Here is a 27,339-nt window from a genome sequence, read left to right as displayed (position 1 = left end):
GTGGGGGGGGGGGCACTCCTCTGTTGTGTGGACCCTTACGAAACACGAGCCCCCACCCCCACGCAATATCCCACGCCTTGTTCTTCTTCCCTTCATAGCCCGGCTCCTTGGCAGTGACTCGGCGTGGGAAACAACACCCGCGCTAACGCCATCCCCGCTAGGGGCGAGCACGGGGGCGGTGTCGTGCGCGCTCCCGTGCCAGAGTGTAGCGAGCCGCACACAGAAGAGCTTCTCTAGGCTGGCAGGAGTTCCTCTGCGTTTCTTTTTGTCATATTCATTCAAATTTCGCACGTCTACCTCAGCGGATAGTCGTGTGCAATCCCGGTGTCGATGCAGTGCCATGCCGACAACATGCTGGCGGATGCCGCGGAGCTGCTCCCTTCGGCGGCTTAGACTAGCGCAGGACCGGCCGCAGCAGGTAGGACGCACCAAGCCCCGCTCACCCTTCATCGTGACATCACGGTACACACACGTTCTACTGCACAGTCGATGCACACACGTCGCTGTCATGCGGAGGTAGCAGCAATTGTGGCAAGGTGGGTGGGGAGGACACACAGCTGTTGCGTCGGTGTTGCTCCAGGTCAGAGTCCACCTGAAGAGAAGTTATCCCAGTTAGCTGCCAACGACCAGTTGACACTTAAAGCAGGCTAATGCAACATTTGTCAATGTTTGATTTTTTTTCTTTCTCACAGTTTGAGATTGCTGTATATATAAGTGTCTACAATTTCACGCATGATTATTGTAATAGGCACAGCGGTGCTTTCTAATACAGATGCCCCCTCCTTATGGACAAGGCAGTTTAAGACCAATATTTTATCACATAAAATGACAAAACGATGAAATGTTACTAATAGGTAGTGCAGAAGCAACGTGATATCAAACTGACACTGTGTACATGGCCGGGATAGAACTTGAAAAGTATGGTGACCCCATATTTTTGCTCATTAACATCACAGTGATTCGATTAATCAAAGAATTGTCGACATATCACTTGATGGTTAAAATAGTCATTAGTTGCATCCCTACTGGTGTCTGCATTTGGGATTGACTGATTTAAAGATTTGTGTGTCGTCACTACAATGCGATGAAAGTTGAGTCAAAATTGATTAATCTGATGACTTTTTCAGCACGGTTTCCCAACACAGAATGTTTTTGTGTGCCATGGACTGTTTAGATATTTCAATGGACATGTAAGAAAAGAAAAAAACCCAAATCTTTAAATGTGGCCAGTGCATCGCTGTCTTCATTGATGGCGAGTTTCTTGTCTTTGTGGCCATTCACTTCTTCCTTGACAGCACTGACATGCTTTTGTGGTCCATTAATAATGCAGTATATGTGGAGCCTCGCAGTTCTTCTGTTGAAGTGTGTGCTCAATTGCTTGGTGTGCGTGGTGAGAGTCACCCATTGTAATTTATTTTATTTTTATTTTTTTCACTGTGGTCCACGAATAGGCGTGGGGAGGTATTTTGATATGATTCAGTCTCACCTAGTTTGTCTGGTAAAGGCCAACATGATGTCACCATTGTTGAAGCAGGTGTTGAGAACATTCGGCGAATCCCGGCCCCATCCCATTTCATGAGTTGTGAATTTTTCCCCATCATCAATCAAGGAAACTGCATCAAATGCTAGTTTATAAGGAGTTAAATGTGGTAACTATTGAGCACACTGTGGCTGTCGGTGATGTACGGCAAATTAGAAGCACACGTTCAGTGAGAGTGCATTGTTGCGCCGCAGAATGCGGTCAACGCGGACCAGCAGTGGAGACGAGGCCGCCAGTTGCCATGGCAACCCCTCCCATCCACGCCGACGACTCCAGACTGTGGATGAGATGAGAGAAATAAGCCTCCCAGGAACCTTTTGACTCGCTAGATCTGCCCGAGGCGGCATTTTTGCCACCACTCCTCCTTTTCAGACATTTTAACAGTGCACTTGTTGGGGAGAGTTGAAAGGGGGGGGGGGGTTACACTTGCATAATCTTCTCCAAATCTGGCAGATTAACTTGATGTCGTCTTAATAGCGGGTCAATCTCCTCGCCGTCACACCAGGGCCAGAGAGCGCAGCGATTAAGCACGCTCTGATTAGATTGTGGACAATAAAGCCACACATATTTAATCAACACGCCCATCTCTCACCCGGGATGACAATTTAATCCACCACCACACCAAAAATAGATCACAAAGGTAACTCGCTAAAACGCTTCTAGACTCCGACACTGGTTAGATCCCTATGCAGGATTGATGACCATTTGACACATTTCCATGGTGGAATATGCATAAAAGTATCCGTGACTAATCAGGCTCATCTCCTCATGTTTACCCTGAGAAAATATGTAGACTGCCATTCGTCCTGTCAAGACAGGAGCAGCTGAAGCGCGTTCCATAAACAGCCCGCATGGAGTAGGCTTGTCCTATTTTTTCCCATGTAGGCCATCAGATAGAGGTCTCTCTCATTTTTTTTTTTAAATGCTGCTTTTATTTAAAAAAAAACACCTTTTAAGTATCGTTACCTCAAAGGGTTCCTTCTAGGTTGTTTATTCGAGCTTCTGGACCAACAGAACAGCACGGTGCTGTGTGCTGTGCCGCACAAGATACTTTGTAGCGGTACAGCCGTGTGACAGACGGTTTTGTTTTTTTTCCCCAACAATGATATTTACATGTCTAACCTGATCAACGTGAGCCATGTTATCATCTAAATGTACAACCATTTGTAAATCTGCGCAAGGTCGTTTTGTCGTTGTTCTTTTTTTAGCAGTAGGGATGTTCTGTACCACTTTTTTTCCGCAGACCAATACCTATATGAGTATTCACTCTCTCAGTACTCACCAATATTTGTTATCTAAAATTTCATTTTACACAGCGACAGAACATTATGGAAAAAAGTCTTCTTTCTGACACAAATGGTGATTTGCCAATGTGGTTAAAGTGTCGCAGTATAGCGCCAACTGATTCTTTCTGGAGGTTTGCTTTTTTTTGTCTTGAATATGTGTCGGCAGCCTCCACGAGTCACCCGATACCTAAAAAATGAGGCCGATATCGGGCGGATACAGATACCTGGTATCCGTACTTGGCCAATCCCTATTGAGTATCACATTCGTGGTATCATAAATGTCATTTTCCTCTATTGAGGTAATGTAATGCAACTTTCTGAGAGCTTTTCCGGTTGCCTTACCTAAGTGGCTGTAAGAATTCTTCACACCCCTCTTCAAATGCCAGGTGTTTGTCACTGTGACCAACAAGCTCAACAGTTTGCAACATTGTTTTTGGGAGAATTTGTTCTGGTCTGATGAAACCAAGGTTAGACTTTTTGGGCATAATTCCAGAAAGTGTGTTTTGCGCCAAACGCATCATTGCTCATCACCAAATAAGACAATAGCTACATTGTATCATGGTGGCGGCTGCCGTTCTTTAGCTGGAACTGGGGACTTCAGCTCCATCCCTGGCCATATGTGTAAGCTAAACACACTATTTTAGTTGCTTATTTTTACTTCCTCTTATTTATTTATTTTTTGGGATGAAATTATTAATCTTGTCCGCATGTTTTGAAACATCACAAAAACCTGGCATTTGAACGGTGTTGTATACCCGTGACAGCACCATGAGAGTGGCACTATGCTAAACATATTGATGAATGAAAACGCCATAAAAAACAGAGTGTTTTTATTTTGATACAGTTCTGGAATTGGATCACCTTTGACCTGACAGGTGTACCAAATGATTTGCCCAGTGAAGCCATTAACCTCACGGTAGCCTGGAGGACTCGTTCAAATCTTAGCGTTCTTAGCCTTCGCATTGCAGAATACAGCTCGTCCTCCCCGTGCAATGCCGCAGTCTACAAGGACATGCCTTCGACTTGTATGGTGCATTTTTCCGACATGGAATTCCCACGAGGAATGTGCCGTAATTCCAACCACATAGACAAGATATTGTAAACAAAGATAAGACCAAGGTGAGGCCTGCACCGATAATTCAAACTACATGTCAAAGGTATTTACAGTGCTTGTTATGGAGCAGATAGTACAAAATGAATTGCAGAACGGGTCCTGTCTGCCTGCTTGCATTCTGCTGAGTCATCATGCTTTGTGGAAGCCTGTCAACAGTCTGCTCGTGAGGCTCTCGGGCCAGCCAGTGGCGTTCCTGATGGGAAAGTGCACTAGTGATGAGTCCATTCCCAACGTTTCAATGTTGATTAGTGATGCCCTCAAACTGCCCCAGCCTTCACCGTACATGCAATGGACGTTTTCATGTTTTTTATGCCCCCTTGCTCCCACTGGCGAACACATTCATTGCAAAGCTAATGATGAGAAAATTGCATAGAAGACCATGACGGGAATCTGGTTTCACTATGTCAGTACATTCCTTCTGTTTGTTTACAGTACATAGAGGAGTAGTAATCATGGAGAGTATATCTGTCTCTGCTAATAGCGCCAGGGTGTGTGTGTGTGTGTGTAATATTAACTTTCCCCCAAAATAATTGTACTATAAATAGCATACCTGAGAAACCACTCTCTCCTATATTAAAAAAAAACCATTGATATTAATGGTTAGATACAACTGTGAATTTAGGAGATGCTGTCCTTGCTTTCCATTACCTTTGAACATCGTCACCACACGAACCTGTGTTTTAGCCTGCTCTAGCCTACTGTAAGTCTGTGTGTATATGACAAGGGCAACACAAGCCAGAAACATGTGACCAGTCTCTGTTTAATGCACCACGGCGCCACTTATTGGCCTCATGGCAAATCACGCCCAATTTCAACCAATCCTGGAACTTTGACAGGTCCCGTTCAACAGTGTCTTTTGAGTGGACTGGTCACTATTTGTTTGTTGGTTCCTGGTCTATTAGATTGGCGGTTGCACTGTATAATGATCATGATAATGGCTTACCAAGCTCGAGGTGGACTGTAGTACAGTAGTTAATTAACCAGCATTTCGCATTCAACCAACATACCACGTTCCCCTTGGCACCTAGACCCCTCCCCCCTGACTGTGCAGTCTAACGTGCATCATCAGCGTGTCAGCTGGCAGCATCGTAGCATGACATCATCACATATCACAACGGGAGCCTTCTCGCATACGAAGGAAGCGCGCGTGCGCCACAGCCCCGTGTGGGTTTGCGTCTCGCATACTGTAAAAAGCCACCTTTCTTCCCTTAACAAATTCTTTCTGGCTCACCCCCTCTCTCTCTCGTTCCTTGTCACGTTTCAGGCAGCGTGCGCTTGCAGAACGACGGCATCATGGAGACTGGCGGCATCGTTGCCGCGGTGATCGAGGATGTCAGCTCACGGCCCCGGAGGGACCCGGGAAGTAGTCACATCCTTGAGAGGTGAGACCATCTCTTATTCCCTGCGCTTACAGATCAGATAGTCAACATCAAGACCAATAAATGTATGTGTTTTATGCACAGCCATTTGCAGTCTTCCAAGCAGCGTGACTTCACGTTACAATGAGTAATGTGTGTTCTCATGTCACTAAGCTCATCACTCTGAATAAGTGTGACAATGCCCGTGGCCCGCCCCTCTCGTCTTTTTGTTGCTAATAAAAGTCGACCTCATCCTGTTCCCCACCCCTCTCGCCCCAGAAGTCACTGAGTCACATTCGGAGTCAGGCTTTTGTGAGGCGCTCGACTCGTGGCTGGCCGCCTTTATGGTTGCCTGAATAGGTGAGCTTCACTCTGCTCGGCATACACAAAAGCCACAGAGAGGCTGCGCTTCCCTTCTGCTTTGTCATGTCTTACTGGCAAAATGGTGAGAATCTTATCAGTCACATGTCGAATGACTGGCCCTTGCTCGGGCAGCGTCATGATTTGAGGGTGACACACAGACTCACATGCCCCCTCTGCTGTATGCTAGAGAATTGCAGTTATATCGGGTGGAAGATGCTTTGTGTCATTGAGAAAAACAAACAAAAAAAAGCTACCACGAAAAATCCTTTCGCAGGTGAGCTGTGCCAGCCAACTTTGGGCGGGAGGTGGGGTACGCCCTGGATTGGACTTGCAGGACTCATACAGACAAAAAAAAAACTGTCCATATGGATATTCACACCTCTGGACAATTTGAGTCTTCCATTATCACAGGCGTCTTGGGAAAAATAGGTGAAGAAAAAAAATCTCAATTGGCTAATGTATTAGCCTCGAACATCTATGTACTTCACTGCAGAATAGCAGGTGTCTACTAAGGGAGTTATTAGGGGATAGGCCTTTCATTTGTTGAAATACATTTTTGATGGTACACTATTAGAGGAACTAAGAACCAAGCAGAGGCTCTGAGGGGATCGAGCCTTTTCCGTTGCTGGTCCTTCTGTTTGGAATGACCTCAAATTGAACATTTGGCAAGCCTCCTCGCTACCCATCTTTGAAACTCATCTAAAACTCATTGTTAGTCTTTGGCTTTTGACTCAGCATGAGACTTGATTTTTAGTTTTGTTGTTTTTGTGCTTTCTACTGTCTTTGTTATTAATTTATTGTTTCATGTTGTGAAAATTATTTTTGCTCTGTGTACAGCACTTTGTATGCAGCGGGTGGTGTTTTAATGTGCTCTAGAAATACAGTTGAGTTGAGAATTTTTAGCTGAGGCAGCCTGTCCGGGGTCTACCCGCCTCGCAACCAAAGTCAGCTGGCATAGGCTCTAGCTTACGCATGACCCGAATAAGGATATTAAGGATATGTAGTACAGGGAAAAAAAATGGATGGATTTTATTATTATTTTTTTTCCCCCTCCAGATTTCACTTTAAACTCGACAGTGAATGTCAGCTTTATTGATGCCATCTCTACTCTGTGGGCATATTGTGCTGTAGTCAAGAATTTGACATCTAGCAGTGCTTTTTCATCGTAAATGCAACCAAGTGTCTATTGTTTTTACTGAGGAGTCTATTTAAAGTGTGCTATTTATTCTCATTGACAACACTCCCGGCGATCAGTTGGGGTTTGGTTTTCACCAGAGCAGAGGCCATAATTTGAGGAATTTACAACTTGGGGCTCATGACTTACACACGCTGTGTCTAATGATTAACACGTTACGGTTGTCAGCGGGTGTGCCAGAACAGGTTTTTGCTTTAAGACCAAACCATTTATAATAGCCAATCTAGTGAGAGGAATAACACAAGTTGGATTTTCTAAACAAGAACACACCAGTCCTGGTTTGGGTCAGCACCAAATGGTACACCTTTATGATACCCACTGCAATTCCATTTTCCATTTTACAACACAACTAAAAGTGACAATTTTTCTTTGGCCCATGCCCCACTCACCCCATTTCGGCAGTTAGTTCCTTGTGCTTGCCGACTAACAAAACACTATCAAAGCAAGGCACAAACTGAAATGTGGCTTCAGGGGGACTGACAAACGGACAGCTTCCGCTCTCAAGCCTTCATCTCCATTTTGTTTTCCTGCAGAGACATGGCACCATTCAGTCAGCCGAACAAAGACCAAGTCTTACCTCCAGCTAGCAGCAGCAGTCCCATAGACGAGAGACAACCACAGGACATAAAGGTATACACACACACACACACACACACACACACACACACACTGGCCTGGTGATTGGCAACATGATAATGACGAAGGTGAAGCTCTCCATCTGCACGTGGGCCACTGACGCAATACCTCACGAAAGTGTGCTCTTTTACGAAAGCCACGCTATGTTGTTTATCTTGAAAGGTGATGTAATCGCCCTAGATAGTCTTGTTAACTAAGTGCTTTTACTGTCGAGCGTTTTGAATGGAAATGCAACGCTGGCAGGGAAAACATTAAGTGCACTCAGGTCTCGGTCGCGTCTGCCTCTCTTTGTGGACATGATGATCGGGTTGGTTGAGTGTGCGGTTCTGAGATGATCTTAATGTAGTTTACATCTGATTTCAATATTCAAACAAACGCTAGCATACTGCAGACCTGATAAATGTCAAATCCAGAATAGCTCTTGGTAGATTGGAGATCTCTAACAAGATTACGTTGTTCACAAAAGGGGTGTTGATGTTTGTATGTCCAACTGTGTGACTGTTTCTGCAGTCGGCGGTGTACCCTCTGACAAGAACGAGGTAGTATTGTAATTGGCAAAAATTAGTTTTAGCGCAAACATAAATGGATTTTCTGCCTGTTAGCAGCCGTTTAATACTTGCTACACAGGCGATGATGTAAGAAGATGGGATTGTGTGGCGTATCTTGCACGGCAAAACATAATGCCTCGTAAAAAAAATGTTCGTCGTAGTTTTTCTGTAATCTTTGTTCTTGCTGGGCAGAGTTAACAAGAAAGGTTGCATTCACATCCCATCATGACACGAAATAGGATCTTCGCTGTATGAGTTATCGATGATCAACTTTCTGCGTCGAGCGTTCACGTTTGCTGTATTTGTTTGGCAGGCGCGGAGTGATGACATTGTGGCCGAGCCCCTCTTGCGCTCCTGCGTCAGCACGGCAAGCATGAAGGTCAAGAACATGAAGAAGTAGGTGCTCCCTGCTATTACGGGCTGCAAATCAGGCCTGTTATCCAGGACAGTGCGATGAGCTCAGCCTCCCGTTGTGCTTCTTCGCTTTCTCGTCCCTGTCACTTTTTCCTCCATCAGAGCATCAGAATAGCGATGTGATACTGTTGTGCTTTCTGTTTGTAGGCTAACCTTTCCCAGAGGTCATTTTCCCCGTCTGGCAGAGTGCGCACACTTCCACTACGAGACTGCCGACTTTGGGAACGTTGAGGTAAGAGCCCCCTTTAAAAACATTTTGAAATGGCAATGATCCATATACGTGTTTGCGTTTTGCATGTCGTACATACAACTCCTTTTTTAAAAATCCCTTCGCCCCAGAAATAACATCCAGTATGTAACATCCATAACTGTATTTCACACGTTTTTAATTTTTTGGTCCCACTCCCACCAGTTTGTTAGTACTGTCAGTTGTAATCTCTTAATCCAGCTCCCGCAACCGCTTTAAACCCGTGATCTCGCCTATTAATTTGACAATAAACCACATGAAATCAGCTTATGAGTTTATAAATTGACGTCCTTAATGTGGCTGCTGTGAAATCCAAATAAAGTTCTAGTGCTAGCTGTGCTCAAAGCACAACTCACCTATGCTATGGTCAGCTAATTGGGTTTGAAACACTTTCTCAGCATAAATCATCTGTCTTCCACACATTTTCTTTTACGTCAAGTTCATACAGGCAAACATTTTTCTCTTGAACACCCAAATTGACCCAAGATGTAGACGGCAGGTTGGGGGACTGGCTGCTGGCGGCCCGCGATGGCCAGGACCAACATGGAGCTACACCGGCCTTTTGGGAAAATGTAAACATATGACTGGAATTCCCGATGGCCACCCCACCCATGGAGTGGGGTGTACTTGTGATGACCAACACATCACATTGGACACACAACATGCACACTGACAATCGAAAGACTTAAAGGCCCAAATTGAATGTTTGTTGTAGTACCAAGACTGACCAGTGAGAGGTGGTATAGTGCCACAAGACATCCAGACTTGCGTAAAGTACAAAGAAGTACCGTAATGCTCGGGTTGCCGGAATAGAAAATTAAATGGAAGAAGCTCGGCTTACTTGATCTTATTTGATGACTACATTTCACTTACAAAGTCTGACCTTTGGCATTTTTATTTGCTCGGCACGTTAGGCAAAACCTCAACATAACCATTTTGTTGGATGCTTCAAGTTGCTTCCTAAGTGGCTATCATTCCGTTCCCTGTCAAAATCACAGTTACGAGCTTGGCCCAACATTACACACGCGCGCGGGCGCACACACACACACACACACACACACACACACACACACACACACATAAAAGGATTTCTGGTCGTAAAAATAGGCATTTCGTTTACTCTGACATTAGCATTCCCCTCAAAGCGCTGCTCTTGCCTTAACTAAGTAGCAAGTTTAGCGCTTTAGGCAGTGTTCCAATTTAGGGAGGCTGCAGTTGAAAGACAATTACGCAAACAATTTGCCCCTCTGAACTGTGCGAGAATCCAGCTGAAGCGACATCTCCCGACTGTGGATACTAAGGATCCCATATGTGCCATTTGTCCCTTCTTAGTGAAAGCTAATCGCAGCGTTAGGGAGCTGTCAGTTATGTTGAGTTTGCACGCTCGCTTGAGGTCTTGGGATGATTGCAGTCACCTGTGTTTGAATGTGTGTGTGCGTCGAGGTGTGATGTAAGGATGGGCCTTGGTTATTTGGTTTAGATGTAGTCAAGTGGCTGTGGCTGTTGAGTCAAGCGTTTGTCTGTAGTTCAGGTTCTCTGGCTGCAGAGGGCAGCAGGTGTGCACCTTCACCAAGCAGCCTTCGGCTGAATGCCACAAACTGGATCCACGTCTGGGGAAAAAAAAATACTTTTTACGATGCAAGAAAGGTTGGTGGTATTTTTTGCATGTCAGGAGTTCAATGTGTAGAACAAACAGAACACTGCGAACAATGCTGTGATGTCGGCCTATGGCTTGGGGGAGGGGACGGAAGGATCAGGTCTCACAGACCCGCACAAGGGCAGCAAGGACGCGCACCGTTTTATCCACCCCCTCCCGATCCCCAATCATAGCCAATCACAGCCCCCGAACACACTGCCAGGGATGCTTTCACGGCATCCCCATCCAGGTCTTTGCGGCTCTGCCCCGACGAGGACCGCGTTCGTTCACTGCCAAGCTGCCTTTTGTGGCCAAAGAAAGAAGCGCTGTTTAGAAAGGGGGAGGCAGGGATGAGCGGGATGGAGGAGGGCGGGTGGGGAGCGCACAGACGAGGGAGGAGGGGAGTCTGAAAGGGGGTGAGACACAGTGCGAAGCATCCTTGTCTCATATTGACGTTTTGAACGTGAGTGTATGCGATACCATCCAGCCTGTGAGGAGCATTGTTTCATGAATCAAACTCTTGAAGCATTTTGCTTTTTCTTTTGGTGGAGCTTCTTTTGGGTGGCCCAGGACTAAAAGAAATAGCTCCTTCCTCCAACGTTAGAGGCAGGTAACAACAACAACACGAGCTGCCCTTTGTGCTGATGCTCCCGCATCGCATTAATGACAACTTTATTGATTGTAGCCTTTTCCAGGAACTTTGTTTTTGCATGAGCAGTTTTTTTGCAGGATTTTACACACACACACGCACACAAAGCAATGTAACTGATTTAAATTTGACAACGCGCCTCTGATTTTGTCTGTGAATATTGCATGGATCTGATCTGACACCCAGACCAACAAACGATTGCACATTGGTAGCGATGCAGCTAAATATGCAAATCAGGGATTTGTTATCCTTTCTTTTACTATAGTGATAAGGTGCACAGTTTTGAGACTGATCCATTTTAGGTTTCTTTAGACTTGGCAGAGGTCTTCGCTCTCCTCAGGGCTATCCTAATTAACTCTGCTCATAAGGTTTGATTTTTATTTTATTATTATTATATTTTTTTGCTGTTTGTTTGTGAGCAGGATTACAATGCACAAATGTCACAGATTTTTTTTTAAATGGTGGAGGCACAAAAAAAAGACATTTTATTGCAACTTCAAATGAAGTTTTTCTTACATTTTATTTGCATTGTAAAGACATTTGGTTGTGCTGCCAAGTGATATTTTTTTTTTATAGATGCGGAGTGGGCGGCGTTCAGGTGGATGCCCTGGGCCACCCACTCATTGGGCCCCTATTTTTACCCACCACTGAATGGCACAATCGAGCTTCAAGGTTTCAAAGATGTGTGTTTTATTTATTTGTTGATTTTTCTTTGTTGGCAGGATTAAGCAAAAATATATCAATTTGGTGCCAAATTATGGTCGGCCTAGCCTGAAGGGGGTGCTGTTCTCAATGCAAGTCTAGCCTTTCTCATGTTTCTTCACGTGAATTTTAGTTTGAATTATTTTGGGCTGTTTAATCCCACTTCCATCATGCTTCGGAGCTGAAGGCACTTTATAAAACACACTAAATGCTGGTTCTCTTATGTTTTAGCAGACACGCCTTGTCTCATTGAATCTGGTCCTTTTCACCAGCCCGTAGCAGTAAACTGGGTCGCCGTGTGTTGTGTAACAGCCTGTCTCAATGTGCTTCAAACTGTTATTTATAACCAGAAGCTCCCTCGACTCATTGCTTCTACATCTGTCAATATGTTCCCAAACTGTTTGTTTTAATACACTAATGGAGCATCGCTAAAGTGGACGTTTGGTTTGCGCAAGGTAAAAAAAAATACATTCTCAAAGCGCTTACCGGTACATTGACGCAGCTTATTTAATTAATTTTGTGTTTCTGTTGTCAGTTATTTTAAATCTTCTATTTATCATCTTCTTCTTTCCTAGTTGGCCTTTGCAGAAGGGCAGAGTGAAGGACCAAAGTGGGGGGCCCAGGACTCCAAAGAACTGCTCTTTCTGGTCCAGATCACCTGCCAGGTACTCTTGACATGTAAACTTTAGGCACTCACATAAAGATTTGTATCTCTTTAAACACGTTGGACTTCTTTCAGGCTCGAAACTGGCTGGTGAAGAGATCCTACGAAGACTTCCGTGTGCTGGACAAACATCTGCACTTGTGCATTTATGACCGCCGCTACTCGCAACTCACCGAGCTGCCCAAATACAACTCGGCGAAGGACACCGCCGAGGTACCGCATATCGACTGTTCCTCTCACCCTTGCGACATTTGCGAGCCTACACCCGGACAATCCAGTGAGACCTCACATAAACCGTTCAAAATAAATTTTAATCTAGAAAGATCATTTTTAGCTTTTGTCTGGTGGAACAAATGTCGGATGAGTGTCTTTCCGCCAAATAGACGCACAACCATAGGCAGTATAGGGTCATCCACTTTCGACAAATAAATGCCTTCCTTTCTCCATCAGAAGTTGATATCTATTGTCAGTCACATGCCGGCCGCGTAGACTGTTTGCAAACCAAAACAACAGTCCCTCCCAAGCGTTTTACCACATGCTGAAAATGACATCCAGCCGCATAGAATTGACGATCTTGTGTTATGCGGTGAGGACGTTCCAGTCGACTCTGTGTCGACTCGATGTGGTCACCCCTCAGTGGTGTGTGCATTCATGTTAATTTTCCGCCCAGTCTGATGAGATGTTCTGCATTTCCACATAACACTCATCTTAATTTTTTATTTTGAAACATTGTTTCATATCCCTCCTATAGACTTGCAGTTGAGTCAATCAATGCCCTGCTCCACTATTCTCATAAATGCATCATGATGGTGTTCCTACGTGAGATTGCACTTTTTTTTTTCAAGCAATCGTTTTAGAGTGCAACCTCAATCGAAGACTGTTCCGTTTACAAACAAATCGGACTTTCCGCATCGCTATTTCCGTGAGAAAGGAGAGCAGCAAATCACAAATGATCACAAATTGCGGTCGGCCACATCTCTCGCCAAAGCAATAACTCGCTGACGTCACAGTCCACTCTGCCGGCCCCGCCTTTTAATAGCACATTGATGTATGCAAAAATTACAATATGGAATCATTTCTAGATGTCTCATGCTTGCATTTAGTTTTTGTATACATTTAGAATGTGTTCGCTGTGACCTCTGTAAGTTTGAAGTGTGTTTTAGTCAGTTTAAATGCTTTTAAAGTACGTGGAATTGTTGCAACTGTTTGAAAAACGTTTTGATATTGTCTCTCTATATTGCGGATATTCGGTGGATGTGAAGTACAGTATATCTCCCGGGTGTTCACTGTATTGCGTCTGAACACTAACAGTGTGTCTGTTCAGTCCGTAAACGAGATGTTGGCCACCTACTTGTCCCGCTTCTCCATCATCGCTGACAACAAGATCAACTGTGCTCCGGTCCTGACATGGATGGAGGTAATCAAGCATATTATTGTGTGTGAAGTACTCTGTACTCTCCATCTCGTAATATAAATGTGGCGGCATGACATGTTTTCTACTTGGCTCTCGACGAAGGCGGACGCTTTTTGCACTGCTCCTCCTGCCCTCACCCCACCCTTTCCGTGCTCGCCACTTAGTCCTTGTGCTGTCTTTGTCTAACTTTTTTCCTAGCCTCCTACCGTATTTTTCATCCGAAGAACTAACCATGGAATTAGTTGGCTGGTCTCTCGATGTAATCGACAAAAACATTTTCGACGAAAAGAGCGGGCAGTGGGGAGCCTGCTTGACCTCCGGGGACACTTGCTGCCGGATACGCCCTGGATCCATGGAGAAAGTGGAGACCGGTGTGCCTGGCAGTACTGTCAAAATTCAACCGACTGGAGCGGCTCTATTGGAAGTGAAGAAGCTGCCGGTCACTAAGGATGGCTTGGCGCGAATGTCCAACACTCAGACTCAAGCGGTGACTGAGCTCAACCGCAATATTGTTGCGGTTTTGGAGCGACTCCGCGCGATCGACAACACCATGGAGAAGTTGGAATCCGCGCTGCAGAAAGAATTTTCGGATCTGACTGATCGGCGCCAGTGAGGAGATACAGACCAAGGACTCAAGGATGTCTGGAATTGTTGGCGGCCGTCCCTCCAAAACAAACAACGCTATCTGGCCTTTCCCCTGGATGGATGTACGCATGGAGTCTAGGGCCCCCACCACCACCCCCCTCCTTCTCGGCAATGGACTGATAAGCCGGGACTGTCTTCATGATGAGCAGACCTCGACAAAGCAGCAATAACCTGTACACGCATACACATACACAACTGGGCAACCACACGCGCATACACATCCTTGTTATCACCGTCTTCATCGCTCCGATTCTTTTTTCCCCCGTGACATGGTTCGATATGCGGAGCGCAACGGTGACCGTGCAGCTGGTCATTTCGGCCGCGTCGCGGTTACCCACCCTCCCCCCACCTTTCCACCCCTCCCCCCCCTTCCCATTCATCCTCCCCCCTTATTCCATGTTATGTCTTGTGACTTGTTGTAACTGTCATATGCTTATTTATGTGCTAGGTTCTTTTTTATCCTGGACTTAAATTATCCTCGGATATCGAGCATGTTTTTTTTCCCCTCTCCCTACCCAGCGTTTTTCCTTTCTGAATTCTGATTGTAATTTCCCCATTGCGGGACAAATAAAGGATATCTTAATGTTCAGGCTCATCATGCTAAAGTAACGAAAGACTGTCCTCAAAATGTGTTCTGCAGATTGACAACAAGGGGAACCATCTGCTGGTGTCTGAGGAGGCGTCCATCAACGTCCCCGCTATTGCTGCCGCCCACGTTGTCAAACGTTACACAGCTCAGGCCACCGATGAATTGACCTTTGAGGTAACAAAATTACTGTATGTCTCAAGATTGAACGCTAAAAACGCATGAGGAAAACCAAGGAAGATCATCTCATGCCGATCTGCGCGATCGAGTTCTGGCTTCTTGTTTCGGATTCTTTACGAGTGGAGTTCTGGCTCTTATACACGATATGCAGTTTAACAGGCAAATAATGTCGGCATAATTATCCTTTGTCAGGTGGGGGACATTGTTTCCGTCATCGACATGCCTCCCAAAGAGGACACAGGCTGGTGGAGAGGGAAACACGGCTTTCAGGTACAAAGCGGCCCGTTTGGAATGATTTGCATGACCCTTACAATGGGCTGTTTTTCCGGTTGAGGCAAATTTGTCTTTTTGTTCTTTGCAATGATAATCAGAAGAGACAATCGATGGAACTATTAAAAAAATGACCGACCTGAGGAAAACGAATACACTTTTTCTTCAAGCCGGCTAACAATTGGACAGGTCTGACGTGTTTCGTATTCGTATTAAAGGATAATATTTTTCAGATTAGTGGGTTTTCAAAAGAGAGAATAAGAAAGGTTGCACGGTAGCGTGACTCTACCCCTCTACGATCGTGTTTGTCTCACAGGTTATGACTTCCATCCCCACAGTTAATAAAGTGAGTGGTTTTGAAGTGAAATATTCTCCAGATCCTTGCTGACTAGGCCAAAAAGATGCCGGCCACAGTGGCATTTAGACTTTTTCTGCCCTGAAGCACCTCCTTAACCTCACGCTCGCCGACCTATTTCACTTGATACATCCCCCTTGCCCACGGCGATGGCTACACTCTCCTGCACGTCTATTAACGGGTCTTATCGCTTCTCAGGTTGGTTTCTTCCCGAGCGACTGCGTCGAGCTGATCAACGACAAGCTCCCTCCCAGTGTTCAAAGCTCGGTTCCCAAACCAGGTACGGTGCCCGCTGTTTCTCGACCACATCAATTCTGCACAAGCTTCTCCTGGGATGTAGGGCAGATTGCATTGAAATGGGGTTTTTCACGTGTCGTGATCGTCAGTGTGTAAGAAGCACGGCAAGCTGGTGACCTTCCTGAGGTCTTTCATGAAGTCACGGCCACCGCCGCAGAAGCTTCGTCAGCGCGGCATCCTCAGGGAGCGAGTGTTTGGCTGCGACCTGGGCGAACACCTCCACAGCTCGGAACACGAAGGTGAAATGCGCAAAAGGGGAAATTATGCCAAATCTGAATCAGTGGTTTTATTATGTGCAACACAAACTCAACGCAAGGAATGTACATTGGTGTGATAGAGCTTTGGCATGCGATAATTAAAAATGGAATGGAAAAATTAACATGACAAGTAAAGGAAGTCACACCATTGGAAATACAATCAGTTTTCAACTAGAATTCATTCCAGAAGGCTGTTCGAAAAGCGTTTTGTTCACTATTTTATTAGCCCGTGATTAGGGGCTAACACACTATGCAGAAATAACATAAAAAGGCATGTCAGATTTGCATAAATCACACCAAACACATCTGCTCACAATGAACGCTACACGAGGAAGCATCACTTCTTCGTGTAAGGAAGCCGAGAGGAGTCATTGACTCCGAATCAAGTGTCGTATTCGGGTTTGCTCAGTTTGGTCGAAAACCGGTTTTCGGTCATAATCCGAGGTGTAAAAATCTCGAATTTTCTGGTTGAAAACAGATTTGACATTCAAAGTTTGACTGTACTTGCTTGTCACTATAAATTCCAACAATGAAATGTCGATCAATAAACGAGAGTAGCAGCATTTTTCCGCACGCGTTGGTCAGATCAATTCGACGTCCGTTTTTAATCCAATGGATTTATTCATCGTGAGGACGATTAAAAAAAATCAAACGCAGATGGTGTGATGCTCGCTTGGCACAAAACAAATTGTACCTGTATGGTGTTGAAGCTGGGATCAAATACCTCGTCTTTGGTCTCTGCCTTCAGTCCCTCAGGTTGTAAAGAGCTGTGCCGAGTTCATCGAGAAACACGGCGTGGTGGACGGAATCTATAGGCTGTCTGGAATCTCCTCCAACATCCAGAAACTCAGGTTTGGTTTGCTACTTGATGGTACATTTCTATCATCAAGAATCCCTTTTTACCAGTGCTTGAAAATACTGGAGGATTTTGCTCAACGACATTGCATACTTCCTTCCTTTCTGCATTTTTTTTTTCATCTCAAATGACACATTTTTGATGTTACATTATCCTGAGTACTCCCGCTGTTATTTTTTAATTTTTTTTCCTATCTACAGTTATGTATGCTGTGTACATTATCTTTTAAATAACACCCACACATGAATTGTGCAGTGTTCAAATGCACAGATGGCCAGGAGGATGGCTCCTACGCTTTTCTGTCTCTTATCTCACGCTTTTCATGTGTCAACATTCAGGCACGAGTTCGACTCCGAGCAGATTCCCGACCTGAGCCGAGATGTCTTTCGACAGGACATCCATTCGGTGGGCTCACTTTGCAAGCTGTACTTCCGAGAGCTTCCCAATCCTCTGCTCACCTACCAGCTGTATGACAGATTTTCAGTGAGTGCAAGCGTTTTAGTGATTGCTGGGGGCGGAGGGGGGGTGGCAATGAAATAAATAAATAAACTAGTGCGGCTCTCTATGTGTGTGGAGATGTCCGCACCGTGCGGTGAGTGTTGTGCCTGCTAAAGTTAACAAATTGAAGCAGCTGATCTGAACGGCAAAAAAAAAAAAAAAGGGAGAAAGAATGGGATACTAAGTCTGTCCGTCTCGCTTGCTGTATCCTCACAGGAGGCTGTGTCTGCAGCCACAGATGAGGAGAGGCTGGTTAAAATTCACAACGTCATCCAGCAGCTCCCTCCTCCACATTACAGGTCTGCTTCACCGCTCGGTGGCGCTACCTGGTGGCCAAACCTGTAACTTCATGTTACGAAATAGAAAACCAGGTTCAGAAATCATGAACACTCGTACATCAAATGACATCGAGTAAAATAAAATGCTCATTTTATTGGATATTTTACTTAAGCAATGCATTATGTGGTGGTACAATTGTTGATGAGCAATGTGTCTAATATTTTGTCTAAATATTCTGAGTATTGGGTAGTTGTCCAAAACTAAACGTATACAATACCTTTTTGATGGTGTCACTGAAACTTTTGTCATTATCTTTTTTTTCTTTTTCTCTACAGATAGGAACAATAATAATAATTCACAATAATCTATGATAATAGATTTTTGGCATATACCAAATCATAGGGCTTGGTAGTATTGCATTTAAATGCATTATACACAATTTATATGCACTGAAATATTGCACAGTGTTTCAAACGTCTCTGGTATTATGGGCTGTCTTTATGTTGGGCAGGTGTTCCTCATGAAGTGTCCGATAACTTGTGCATATCAAAGCCACGTGCTCATGACAGGATATAAATGTTTTTTCTACTTTACTAATGATGACTCGCTGAATGTTTTTGTGTGCAGGACGCTAGAGTACCTTATGAGACACTTGTCCCGTCTGGCCACCTTTAGTACTTGCACCAACATGCACACAAAGAACTTGGCCATCGTGTGGGCACCAAACCTGCTCAGGTGAGTCGGACCTTAAAGTGTTGATTGACAGCCGTCGCAGTGCTCGATTGGTTCAAGTCTCTCAAGTACAGTCGGTATTTTGAAGGAAGTCGTGACACTCTGGATGCACGTTTCAGGTCCAGACAGATCGAGTCGGCCTGCTTCAGCGGCACGGCGGCCTTCATGGAGGTGCGCATCCAGTCTGTGGTGGTGGAGTTCATCCTCAACAACACCGAGGCACTCTTTAGCACCAAACTCAACGCTGTCATTCGGGAAAGCGCCGGTGAGTCAGAAAAACACACACACACACACACGCACGCACGCACGCACACACACACACACACACACACACACACACACACACACAGCAGCAGCAGCGTGTTTTGTCCACAAAGTGATACTAACTCCTAGCATTTATCTGCAAGGCAACAACACCTTATCCAGACCCAAGTCTCTCCTGGTGTGCTCCCCGTCCACCAAGTTGTTGTCTCTGGAGGAGGCTCAAGCACGCACTCAGGCTCAGCTCAGCTCCCCAGCCACCACGCCCTGCTTGAGCCACAGTGACTACATCGAGGTCGGGGAGGGGCCCGGGGCTCTGATGGGCAAGTTCCACACAGTCATTGAGCTCCCGCTGGAAAGGTGCGTTCAAGGAACGTCCCTGCTCTTTGTACGCTTTCTTTTGGTTGTCAACAAATAGTAACCGCATAGAAATAATGTAACAGTGGGATGACAAGCGCTGGTCATCTCTGACAACGTGTTTCTAGATAATAATAGCGCACTGGCTTCCGTTCTCTCTTTTTTGTAGTGTCAAGCGGGCTCCGAGCAAAGCCAAGAAGTCTCCTGTGGGCAACTGGTTGTCCTTCTTCCACCTGGGCAAATCCCACTCCGTGTCCAAGCGTAAACTGAAGCGACACCCCAGCGAGCCCAATGAGATAAAGAGCATCACACTGCCAGGTGGGCTCAGTGAGTTGGCATCGTGACCTTTTTTTTTGTTGTTTTAATTTTCGGTTTCATTGACTCATACTATTTACTCTTTTTGCCGAAATAGGTGGGAGAGGTGATAGCGGTACATTGCGCTCGGCAAAAAGTGAAGAATCGCTCACCTCGCTGCACAATTTGGAAGGTAACCATGAATCAAGTCGTTTAATGCCATGAGTAGATATATTTTAAATCTTCCCCACTCTGCAGTTCAATAGATTTACCCACCCATAATTGTTCTCAGAATAAATAAAGTCTAATGCAGTGCATGTATGTAAAGCGTCATGGGCTTTTGTCATCAATCAGAGACCGAAGCCGCCGAGGCTTCGCATTCCGGTGCCACTGTTCCTCAAAAGTGAGAGATCTATTGCACTCAAACTGAGCCACTCTGGAACATCTAATTGAATGTGTACTGTATGTCTAATATGTAGACCTGCAAAAAAGTCTCAACAGGCCAAGCCTGAAACCGGGATGCCTGCCATTTTTAATTGAAGTGACCATTTAAGGTTTAAGTTCAGGAGTCCTCAAAAGCAAATGCGTCCCAGAATGTTTCTGTAAAGTGTTCACAATTAATATGAAGAGTTTAAACTGGATATATGCACAAGGTGTGATCCAAAAGGACTTGAATATCCATTCTAAGTCATCTTGCAGCGTTACCCATAAAAATAAATGATCAGAAAATTAGCAAGGCTTGCAGGAGTTGGTGTCATGCTGAAAATGACACACATGCAAAAATGATGGCAAAGGATGTTCAAAACGTGTTCAAAAATGTGTTTTCTTGACATGTCAATCAATTCGTACATTTTTCAGAATCGCCATATTTCTGTGGACCTGGTCTTGGTCTTCACAAAAGGTTCCCTCTGATCTTGTTTTCCCTCTCCAGGAGAGCCTCCAAAGTACCAGCATGTCCGCCCCCTCTCCACTAGCGAGGCTGTGACCTCATACGGCAGAGACGACTCGTTCAGAACCAGAAGCAAACCTCTGTTCGGTCAGAACGGTGCCGAAGAACTTTCACCCCCACTGCCGGAGGACGACATTGACCTCTACCCGCCCGTTGCCGGAATGTCCTCCCTGGATTTTGATCCCATGTCCTTCCAGTGCAGCCTGGCCTCTGCGACTCCTCGGGCACCACGCCACAGGGAAGGGCACAAATTGAGGAGGGGCGAGTCAGATGCCGCCACTTCTCCGAGCAATGTCGAAAGCCCTGCGCAGTTTAGAAAAGGTAAGAAGGTCACCCCTGCAAAAGAAATCACCAGTCTTTAGCACTGTGGTGGGCAAACTTTTTGGCTCGGGGGCCGCATTGACTTTTAAAATTTGACAGAAGGCCTGTGCATTGCTGCAGATGGGTTGTGATCAGACCAGTAGAAGTAGGTCCTAGGTGGTCGAAAAGCCTCCCCCCCACACCACCCCCGGGTTTTGCAATTTCAACTCAATGTGCCACCTGTCATTACAAGTCCAATTGAAATGAATGCAATCATTCACATCGAACCTTAATTGTGGACCAACCTTCGGCGGGCCGGATTAAAAAGACCAACGGGCCGGATTCGGCCCGCGGGCCGTAGTTTGCCCATCTCTGCTTTAGCATCTGCCTCACCTCCACCTCTGATGTCTCCTCTTACAGCGGAGACGCGTGAAGCTCGGACGGCAGACGGGAAAGAGCCCCGAGCGCCTTACCGACATTGCAGCCCACGCAGTTTAGGGGGCCAAGCGTCGGCACAAACGGACTCCGCACAGACCCTGCCAGATCCAGGTCCGTATGACTCGCTTTTAAAGCCATCACTTCTTGCACAGTGCATCCACAAAGTACTTGCAGGGCTTCACTTTTCTTCTCCATTTTGTTGGTACAGCTTCATTTCAAAATGTTTTTTTCTCAAAATTCACTGCACAAACAATATTATTTATTCATTTATTTCAGGCGCAAATGTATCCAAAAAAACCAAAGAAGTCACATGTCGGTTAGCATTTTCAGCCTTGCTTGATACCATAGCTTGCCTAACCCATTAAAAGTAACTCCAAGCACCCCCAAAATTAGAGAGATCACAATAACTGTATTACCGTATTTTCTGGACTGTAAGTCAGTTTTTTTTCATAGTTTGGCTGGGGGTGCGACTTATACTCTGGAGCGACTTATGTCACATTAAACCGCAAGAGGGGGCTCTAGGCCTGTGTTGATGCTTTCCACATTGACAAAAAAAAAAAAAAAAACTACGATGACTCTGACGTCAGCGAAGTAGAAGAGGAAGCACCGTCTCTTTTACCTCCGAAGTTGGCAGAGTTGCTTAAAAGTGACACAGAGGATGAAGATTTCATTGGCTTTAGTGATTTGGAGTGACACTGATGGTTATCTGAATAATTCTTAATATGTTACGTGAACATACCGGGCATATTCTCAGTTCATTGTTTATGCGTCATGTAACATTAGCATATCGTACTCTTATTGAGTCTGTTGTTTTATTTTTATTTGCCTTCAAAGGTGACATGTCTGTTCTTGGTGTTGGATTTTATCACATAAATTTCCCCCCAAAATGCGACTTTTACTCCAGTGCGACTTTTGTTTTTTTTTTGTTCTTTATTATGCATTTTATGGCTTGTGCGACTTATAGTCAGGAGCGACTTATAGTCTGGAAAAGACGGTAATTGACAGTGTGACCCATTTTTTTTTCTTCCTTTTTTTACAAGCTTAAATGTTAAACACATACAGTACTCATTAGAGGTGTAACATACATTTAATCAATGAAAATACAGTAACCCCCACCCCCTTTGCTTCAAAAATGTTTGATTCAGACGATTCTTCACACCTCTTCTCAACTGAGCCATGGAGTAGTTTGAGTGAGTAGCCCTCCCTTAGTGAAGCAACTTGTACCATTTTATCAACACATTGTTGTCATTACCAGGCCTAATTTCTGATGCGTAAAACTAAAAATGGGCGAATACCAATGCCAGGTATTGTATCAGGCTGCTATGAGCCTAATTTGATGATATCAGGTACTCATGGAGGGTGACGATAACCAGTCACCAATACAGGACTTAAGCCAAACAAAACCTGACATCGACTAAATCCCCCTCGACCGTAGTTGGCGCGATACTGCGGCAGTTTGACACACTGGCAAATAATCTGTGTTAGAAAGAAAGCTCCTTGTTTACAATTTTATGTCATCGTGGTAAGTGAAATTTTATTCGTCAGAAGTACAAGAGATATCCATAACTCGGTACCAGTGATTATTTAAAGAGAATTGGTATCGGTCTGAAAAAAGTCTTCTTGAACGTCACGAGATTTAACCGATATGTCAGTGTTTGATATGAATCGGACAAGCGTGCTTTTGCCGTGCGTGCATGTTGATATTCATGCCAAGGTGCTGCTGACTAGCTCACTACCCTGATGCCCATTATCATTGAAACTCTGTGCGCGCGTGTGTGTGTGTGTGTGTGTGCATGAACTAAAATGTGAAACCACCAACACTAATGTAATATATATGCTCTGATGCAAAACTCTCAACAAGAAATAATATTCCTTTTTCTCTCAGTGTTGTCATGATAGGACGTTTGTAGAATTCTGAGGATTCCGTGTTGGAATAAGGCTGTAACAGAAAATGTGGAAAACGTGAAGTTCTCTGTATACTTTCCGCATGCACTGTGTGTAGGGAGCATTTTAATGTAGATTCTTATGAAAGCTTTTGTGTCCTGTCCCATCACGTCTTACCATAGCTTTGTTTGTCCTGTCATACTGTAGCGTTGTTTGTCTTCTGCCCCCCCAGGAGCAGATAGACTTATGAGTTCAGTGTCTATTCTCCCTCCTCACCCTTCCCCGACGAGCGCCGCACGCAAGCTGGCGCTGGCGCTGGCCGAGTCGGCGCAAAAGGCCAGCGGCGGCTCGCAGAGAGGAAGAAACCCCCCGGCTCGCCCTCTCCAAAGACGGGAAGCTCAGGACAGACCCGCTCGGCCCTCGGCCCTCGATCTCAAGCCGTGCCCGCGAGCCAACGCCGGCTCCCCCCAGTGGCAAACGCCGCTGCGCCTCCTCTACTCGCAGGCAGCGGACGGACCAGAGAGTAACTTCACGCCCAACGTCAGCCCGCTCGGCTCGGGCAGCCTGGACTCCCCGCGCGGCGACGTCACGCCGGAGGAACCCACTTATCAAAGTGTGGGCGTCTCAACTCCCACCGAGCACATCTGCTCTCCCCGCAGCCCCTCGACTTCCCCGGTGTACGCCAACACCGACTCCATCAACATCTTTAACTTCCGCGCCGTTCTCGCCGAGACCTCCGTGCCAGCCTCCATCGACGAGGTCCTCCCGCGCCCTTTCCAGTCTCCGTCATTCCGCCACTACGCCTACAGAGCGCTCGGCCCCTTCGACGACGTCTATCGCAATACGCGCCATCAGCCACCGCGTCAGATTCACTGCGGACGACTAGCTCGCTGCCCTCAACCCGACGCTCTGCCCCGTCACCTCTCGGGCCCGAGACGTGTGTACAGGCAGTCCTCAGGAAACCGCTGCACTCCCTCTGAGTCAGGACCAGCCCTGTCACCTCAATACCGACGCTTCTACCGAGGCGAGCACTTTATGGGACCCGGCCAGCGACAACAAGGCCACTGGCAGAGGTGCGAAGACGGCCCCGCCCGGCACCCCGCCATCAGGAGGGCGCGCTCCTTCCACGCCCCGCAGACTAGTCGCTACGAGATGGCAGCTACTGAAGTCCCGCCCCCTGACCTTTATCCTGAGCAGCAGGTGGCTTATCAGAGGCTGCTTCAGCGCCACTTTGAGGACCTTCATGTACAACAAATGATGTATAACCCGTACCCGGACTTGAACCCTCGCGACTGCTCCCGATATCCTTTAGAACCTTTCCAACGTGACAGTATCCGCCACGGTCAGCCTTACAGGACCCGCTCCACCAAGGAAAGGGCGCCGCCTGAGTTCTACTACTCCCCACGGTACAGCCGCCCTCTGGAGAGGGAGCTGTTCATGGACAGCGAGGACATGGTTGAGAATAAAAACACCTCTCCCTACGACAGTCCAGTTTCGCCGGCTGGCTCGACGGGAAGGGAGATAATGCACATAAGGAGTAAGTCGGATCCAGGAAACGGGATGCTGTCGGCCGGTAGACGGGAAAGCCAAAGCGCCGACAAAGCCTTGTCGCCCACGGCTCACCAGCCGCGTCGCGTCCTCGTGAACGAGAACGCCTCGCAGCAGCAGCAAGCACCGCTTCGTAAGATACCCTCACTGCCCGAGAAGGGCTTTGCCGAACTGGGCGACAGAAGCCAAGCGGACCCTTTCAAGAAAGCTCGAGCTGGCATCCTCAGGAGGCCCGAGCGCTCGCAGAGCACCCGAGAGAATCGCCACCAACATCATCAGCGCCTCGTCAACACGCCCGTGGACGACCAACATGCCGGATCTTTTTCCTCTCACCCCAACAGAAGGACTCGGAGCACTAAAGTGCGGCCCGCACAGTCCGACCACATGGCGGGGGGATTTTCCGCATTTCCCAGGCCTAAACACACAAGATCCACTAAAGCCGGGCCAGGGTACTCGCCGGCCCCAGACGCCACCGCCATATCCTCCTCTTCCGCCGCCTCTCCCTACGGGAACAGGCTGCTGTCCAAGGCTCTGGCTCAGGAAGCTTTTTATCAGTCTGCAGTCAGGACACATGCCGGCGTCCATGAGTGATTGCTTTTTATGTCAATGCATAGCGCCGCCAAAGGAGAAGAGCACTTTATCCTCTGCCAGACCATCAAACTGTTTTTTTTTAAACCTTTCATTGAACCTGCTGCTAGTGTCACCTTCGCCAATGAATCTTTCATTTTGAGCAGGGCTGTGGAACCAAGTATGGCCCAGACATGACCAGTCAAACAATCCTACAATACAAAGAAATCAAACATTGATATCCGCTCTTATTTGTCACTAATAACACAAATTTGCATCTTCCAATCGATCATAAAACGGTTTTCGAAAAACTGTCTGAAATATAATTTTTGTTTCAGCTAGCACATATCTAAAATAGTCCATAAAAAACACATATTCCCAACATCAATTTTTATTTTTAATTAAGTTATTTTAAACTACTTTAACCTTAATTAGACATCAAATACGAATCATATTTTGGTGATTTGTGTCTGCATGTATGATATGAAAGAAACTGGGGCTACAATTAACTGAATAATTTGATGACAGAAAAGGCTAAAGCAAAGTCTCTGCCTTGAAACTTTGCAGGGATCTTTAAAAAAAAATGTTTTTAGCTCGTTCAATATTGTATGATCGGTTATGAGAATTAATTGTACTGCCCGCAAGTGGTCTAGGCACCGGTGATGAGGTGTTTTAAAAAATATATATAATTTTTTTAACTAAGAAAACGCGTAATAACATTCATACGCAAGCCGCTGATGACCGCAACTTACTTGCAATTGGTTGAATTTGAATCAGTTGAAGCCCAGTTTGCAGCCGGCCATCTTGACTTCATTTGTTGATGCCCAACGTCATCATCATCAGGCCAGGTTGCAGCTTTGAAAGCCACACACACTCAGTCATAGATGTTACATTAGAACGTAAAAATGGCAACCCCAGGTTTAAAAAAAAAAAAAAAAAAAAAAAATGCATTTCACATGCACGTTCTTATTTTTAGCAACTGATGGGATGATCAGTAGTATACTCAATTTGATCGCTGCAACAATTTCCTTCTTACATAATGCAATACATCTTTATTCATATAGCGCTTTCACAATAGCAGCAGCTGTCACAAAGCATCACAACATTATGTGATATTAAGTAAGAGGCATGCTTTGAATGCGGAGGAGTCCAGCCATCTTGAGGACAAATTAAATAACAGAATAGTTGAAATTGAAGCGTTAACTGAAGGGATTGTATTTGCTTATGTTTTGATAAATGTGTGTTGAATTTTCTTTTTTTTGGGGGGGGGGGGGCGTGAAAAGAATCATCTGGATAAATTGAATGGTCCGTGTTGGGACAACTGGTTGCCCATCTCTGCTTTAGGGCATTTCAATTCAGAAGACATCACGTCATGTTTTAGTTGCATACAACCCAAGGGACGACAAGGTAAACTTTGATTATTTGGATCTCAAAATGACCTTCAGATTGTGTATAGAAAATGTCTTTTTTTTTTAAGTGTAGTGCTAGATGTTTTGTACAATGACACGCAGCTAACTAAAAACATGGCCAATGTACTGTACTTGTCTCACTGCAGTCAGCTCAGACTGAAAAGCACTTTGTATGAAGAAAACACATTGTCTGAATTTTGGGCTTTGGTGTGACGTCGCCTTCAAACTTCTCGATAGAAACATCCGCTATATTTTTCTGCGTGAAATCACAAATGCTTGCTCGCTTGCTCTGAATCGTGCCGTAATGCAAATGAGCACTTTTTTTTTTCAAAACGGGAATCAGCCTCATTGCAATCGCCGACTTCTGTGATATTTACCGCCCTCGTGTATACACAATCCGCTCTCTCCCTGCGATTGACGCAGCTCGCCCTCTGAGAAAAGTCTATTTTTGTCTAATGCTGTTTGTCACACAAATGGTGGAACTGTGACATAACTGATTATTCTCTATGTTTTACTCTTAAGTTATGTAGAGGAGTTTATTCTAATAAGACATGTTCATTTCTAGTGCTTGTCTTCAAAGAGAGAATAAATATATTATCATGCATTACAAA

At 45.6% G+C, this 27,339-nt stretch overlaps 1 protein-coding gene across 2 annotated transcripts; it reads left to right on the top strand.

The window, feature by feature from the left end:
* Nucleotides 1–27,339, top strand: arhgap32a (Rho GTPase activating protein 32a). 2 transcript variants are annotated; one of them, XM_052077436.1, is made up of 24 exons: nt 1–418; nt 5,205–5,322; nt 7,390–7,486; nt 8,354–8,436; nt 8,602–8,686; nt 12,264–12,353; nt 12,428–12,565; nt 13,677–13,769; nt 15,052–15,174; nt 15,370–15,447; nt 16,001–16,082; nt 16,189–16,338; nt 17,105–17,207; nt 17,551–17,695; nt 17,927–18,009; nt 18,617–18,724; nt 18,841–18,986; nt 19,129–19,342; nt 19,509–19,666; nt 19,752–19,826; nt 20,565–20,903; nt 21,303–21,431; nt 22,466–22,510; nt 23,437–27,339. In XM_052077436.1, the coding sequence occupies exons 2-24, from the start codon at nt 5,234–5,236 to the stop codon at nt 25,341–25,343; spliced, it is 4,560 nt and encodes a 1,519-aa protein (XP_051933396.1). In that variant the 5' UTR covers nt 1–418; nt 5,205–5,233; the 3' UTR covers nt 25,344–27,339. The 2 variants fall into 2 exon arrangements, with proteins under 2 accessions (XP_051933396.1, XP_051933397.1); XM_052077437.1 differs by having other exon boundaries at nt 3–418; nt 19,509–19,657.

Source organism: Hippocampus zosterae, chromosome 10 (assembly GCF_025434085.1).
Source record: "Hippocampus zosterae strain Florida chromosome 10, ASM2543408v3, whole genome shotgun sequence".
Lineage (NCBI taxonomy): Eukaryota > Metazoa > Chordata > Actinopteri > Syngnathiformes > Syngnathidae > Hippocampus > Hippocampus zosterae.
This window is presented reverse-complemented; position numbering and strand designations above follow the sequence as displayed.

Coding starts and splice junctions, on each gene's coding strand:
- arhgap32a (XM_052077436.1), top strand. CDS start 5,234: ATGGAGACTGGCGGCATCGTTGCCGCGGTGATCGAGGATGTCAGCTCA. Junction 13,770..15,051: donor CGGTCCTGACATGGATGGAG/GTAATCAAGCAT, acceptor TGTGTTCTGCAG/ATTGACAACAAGGGGAACCA. Junction 15,448..16,000: donor GAGGGAAACACGGCTTTCAG/GTACAAAGCGGC, acceptor ATCGCTTCTCAG/GTTGGTTTCTTCCCGAGCGA.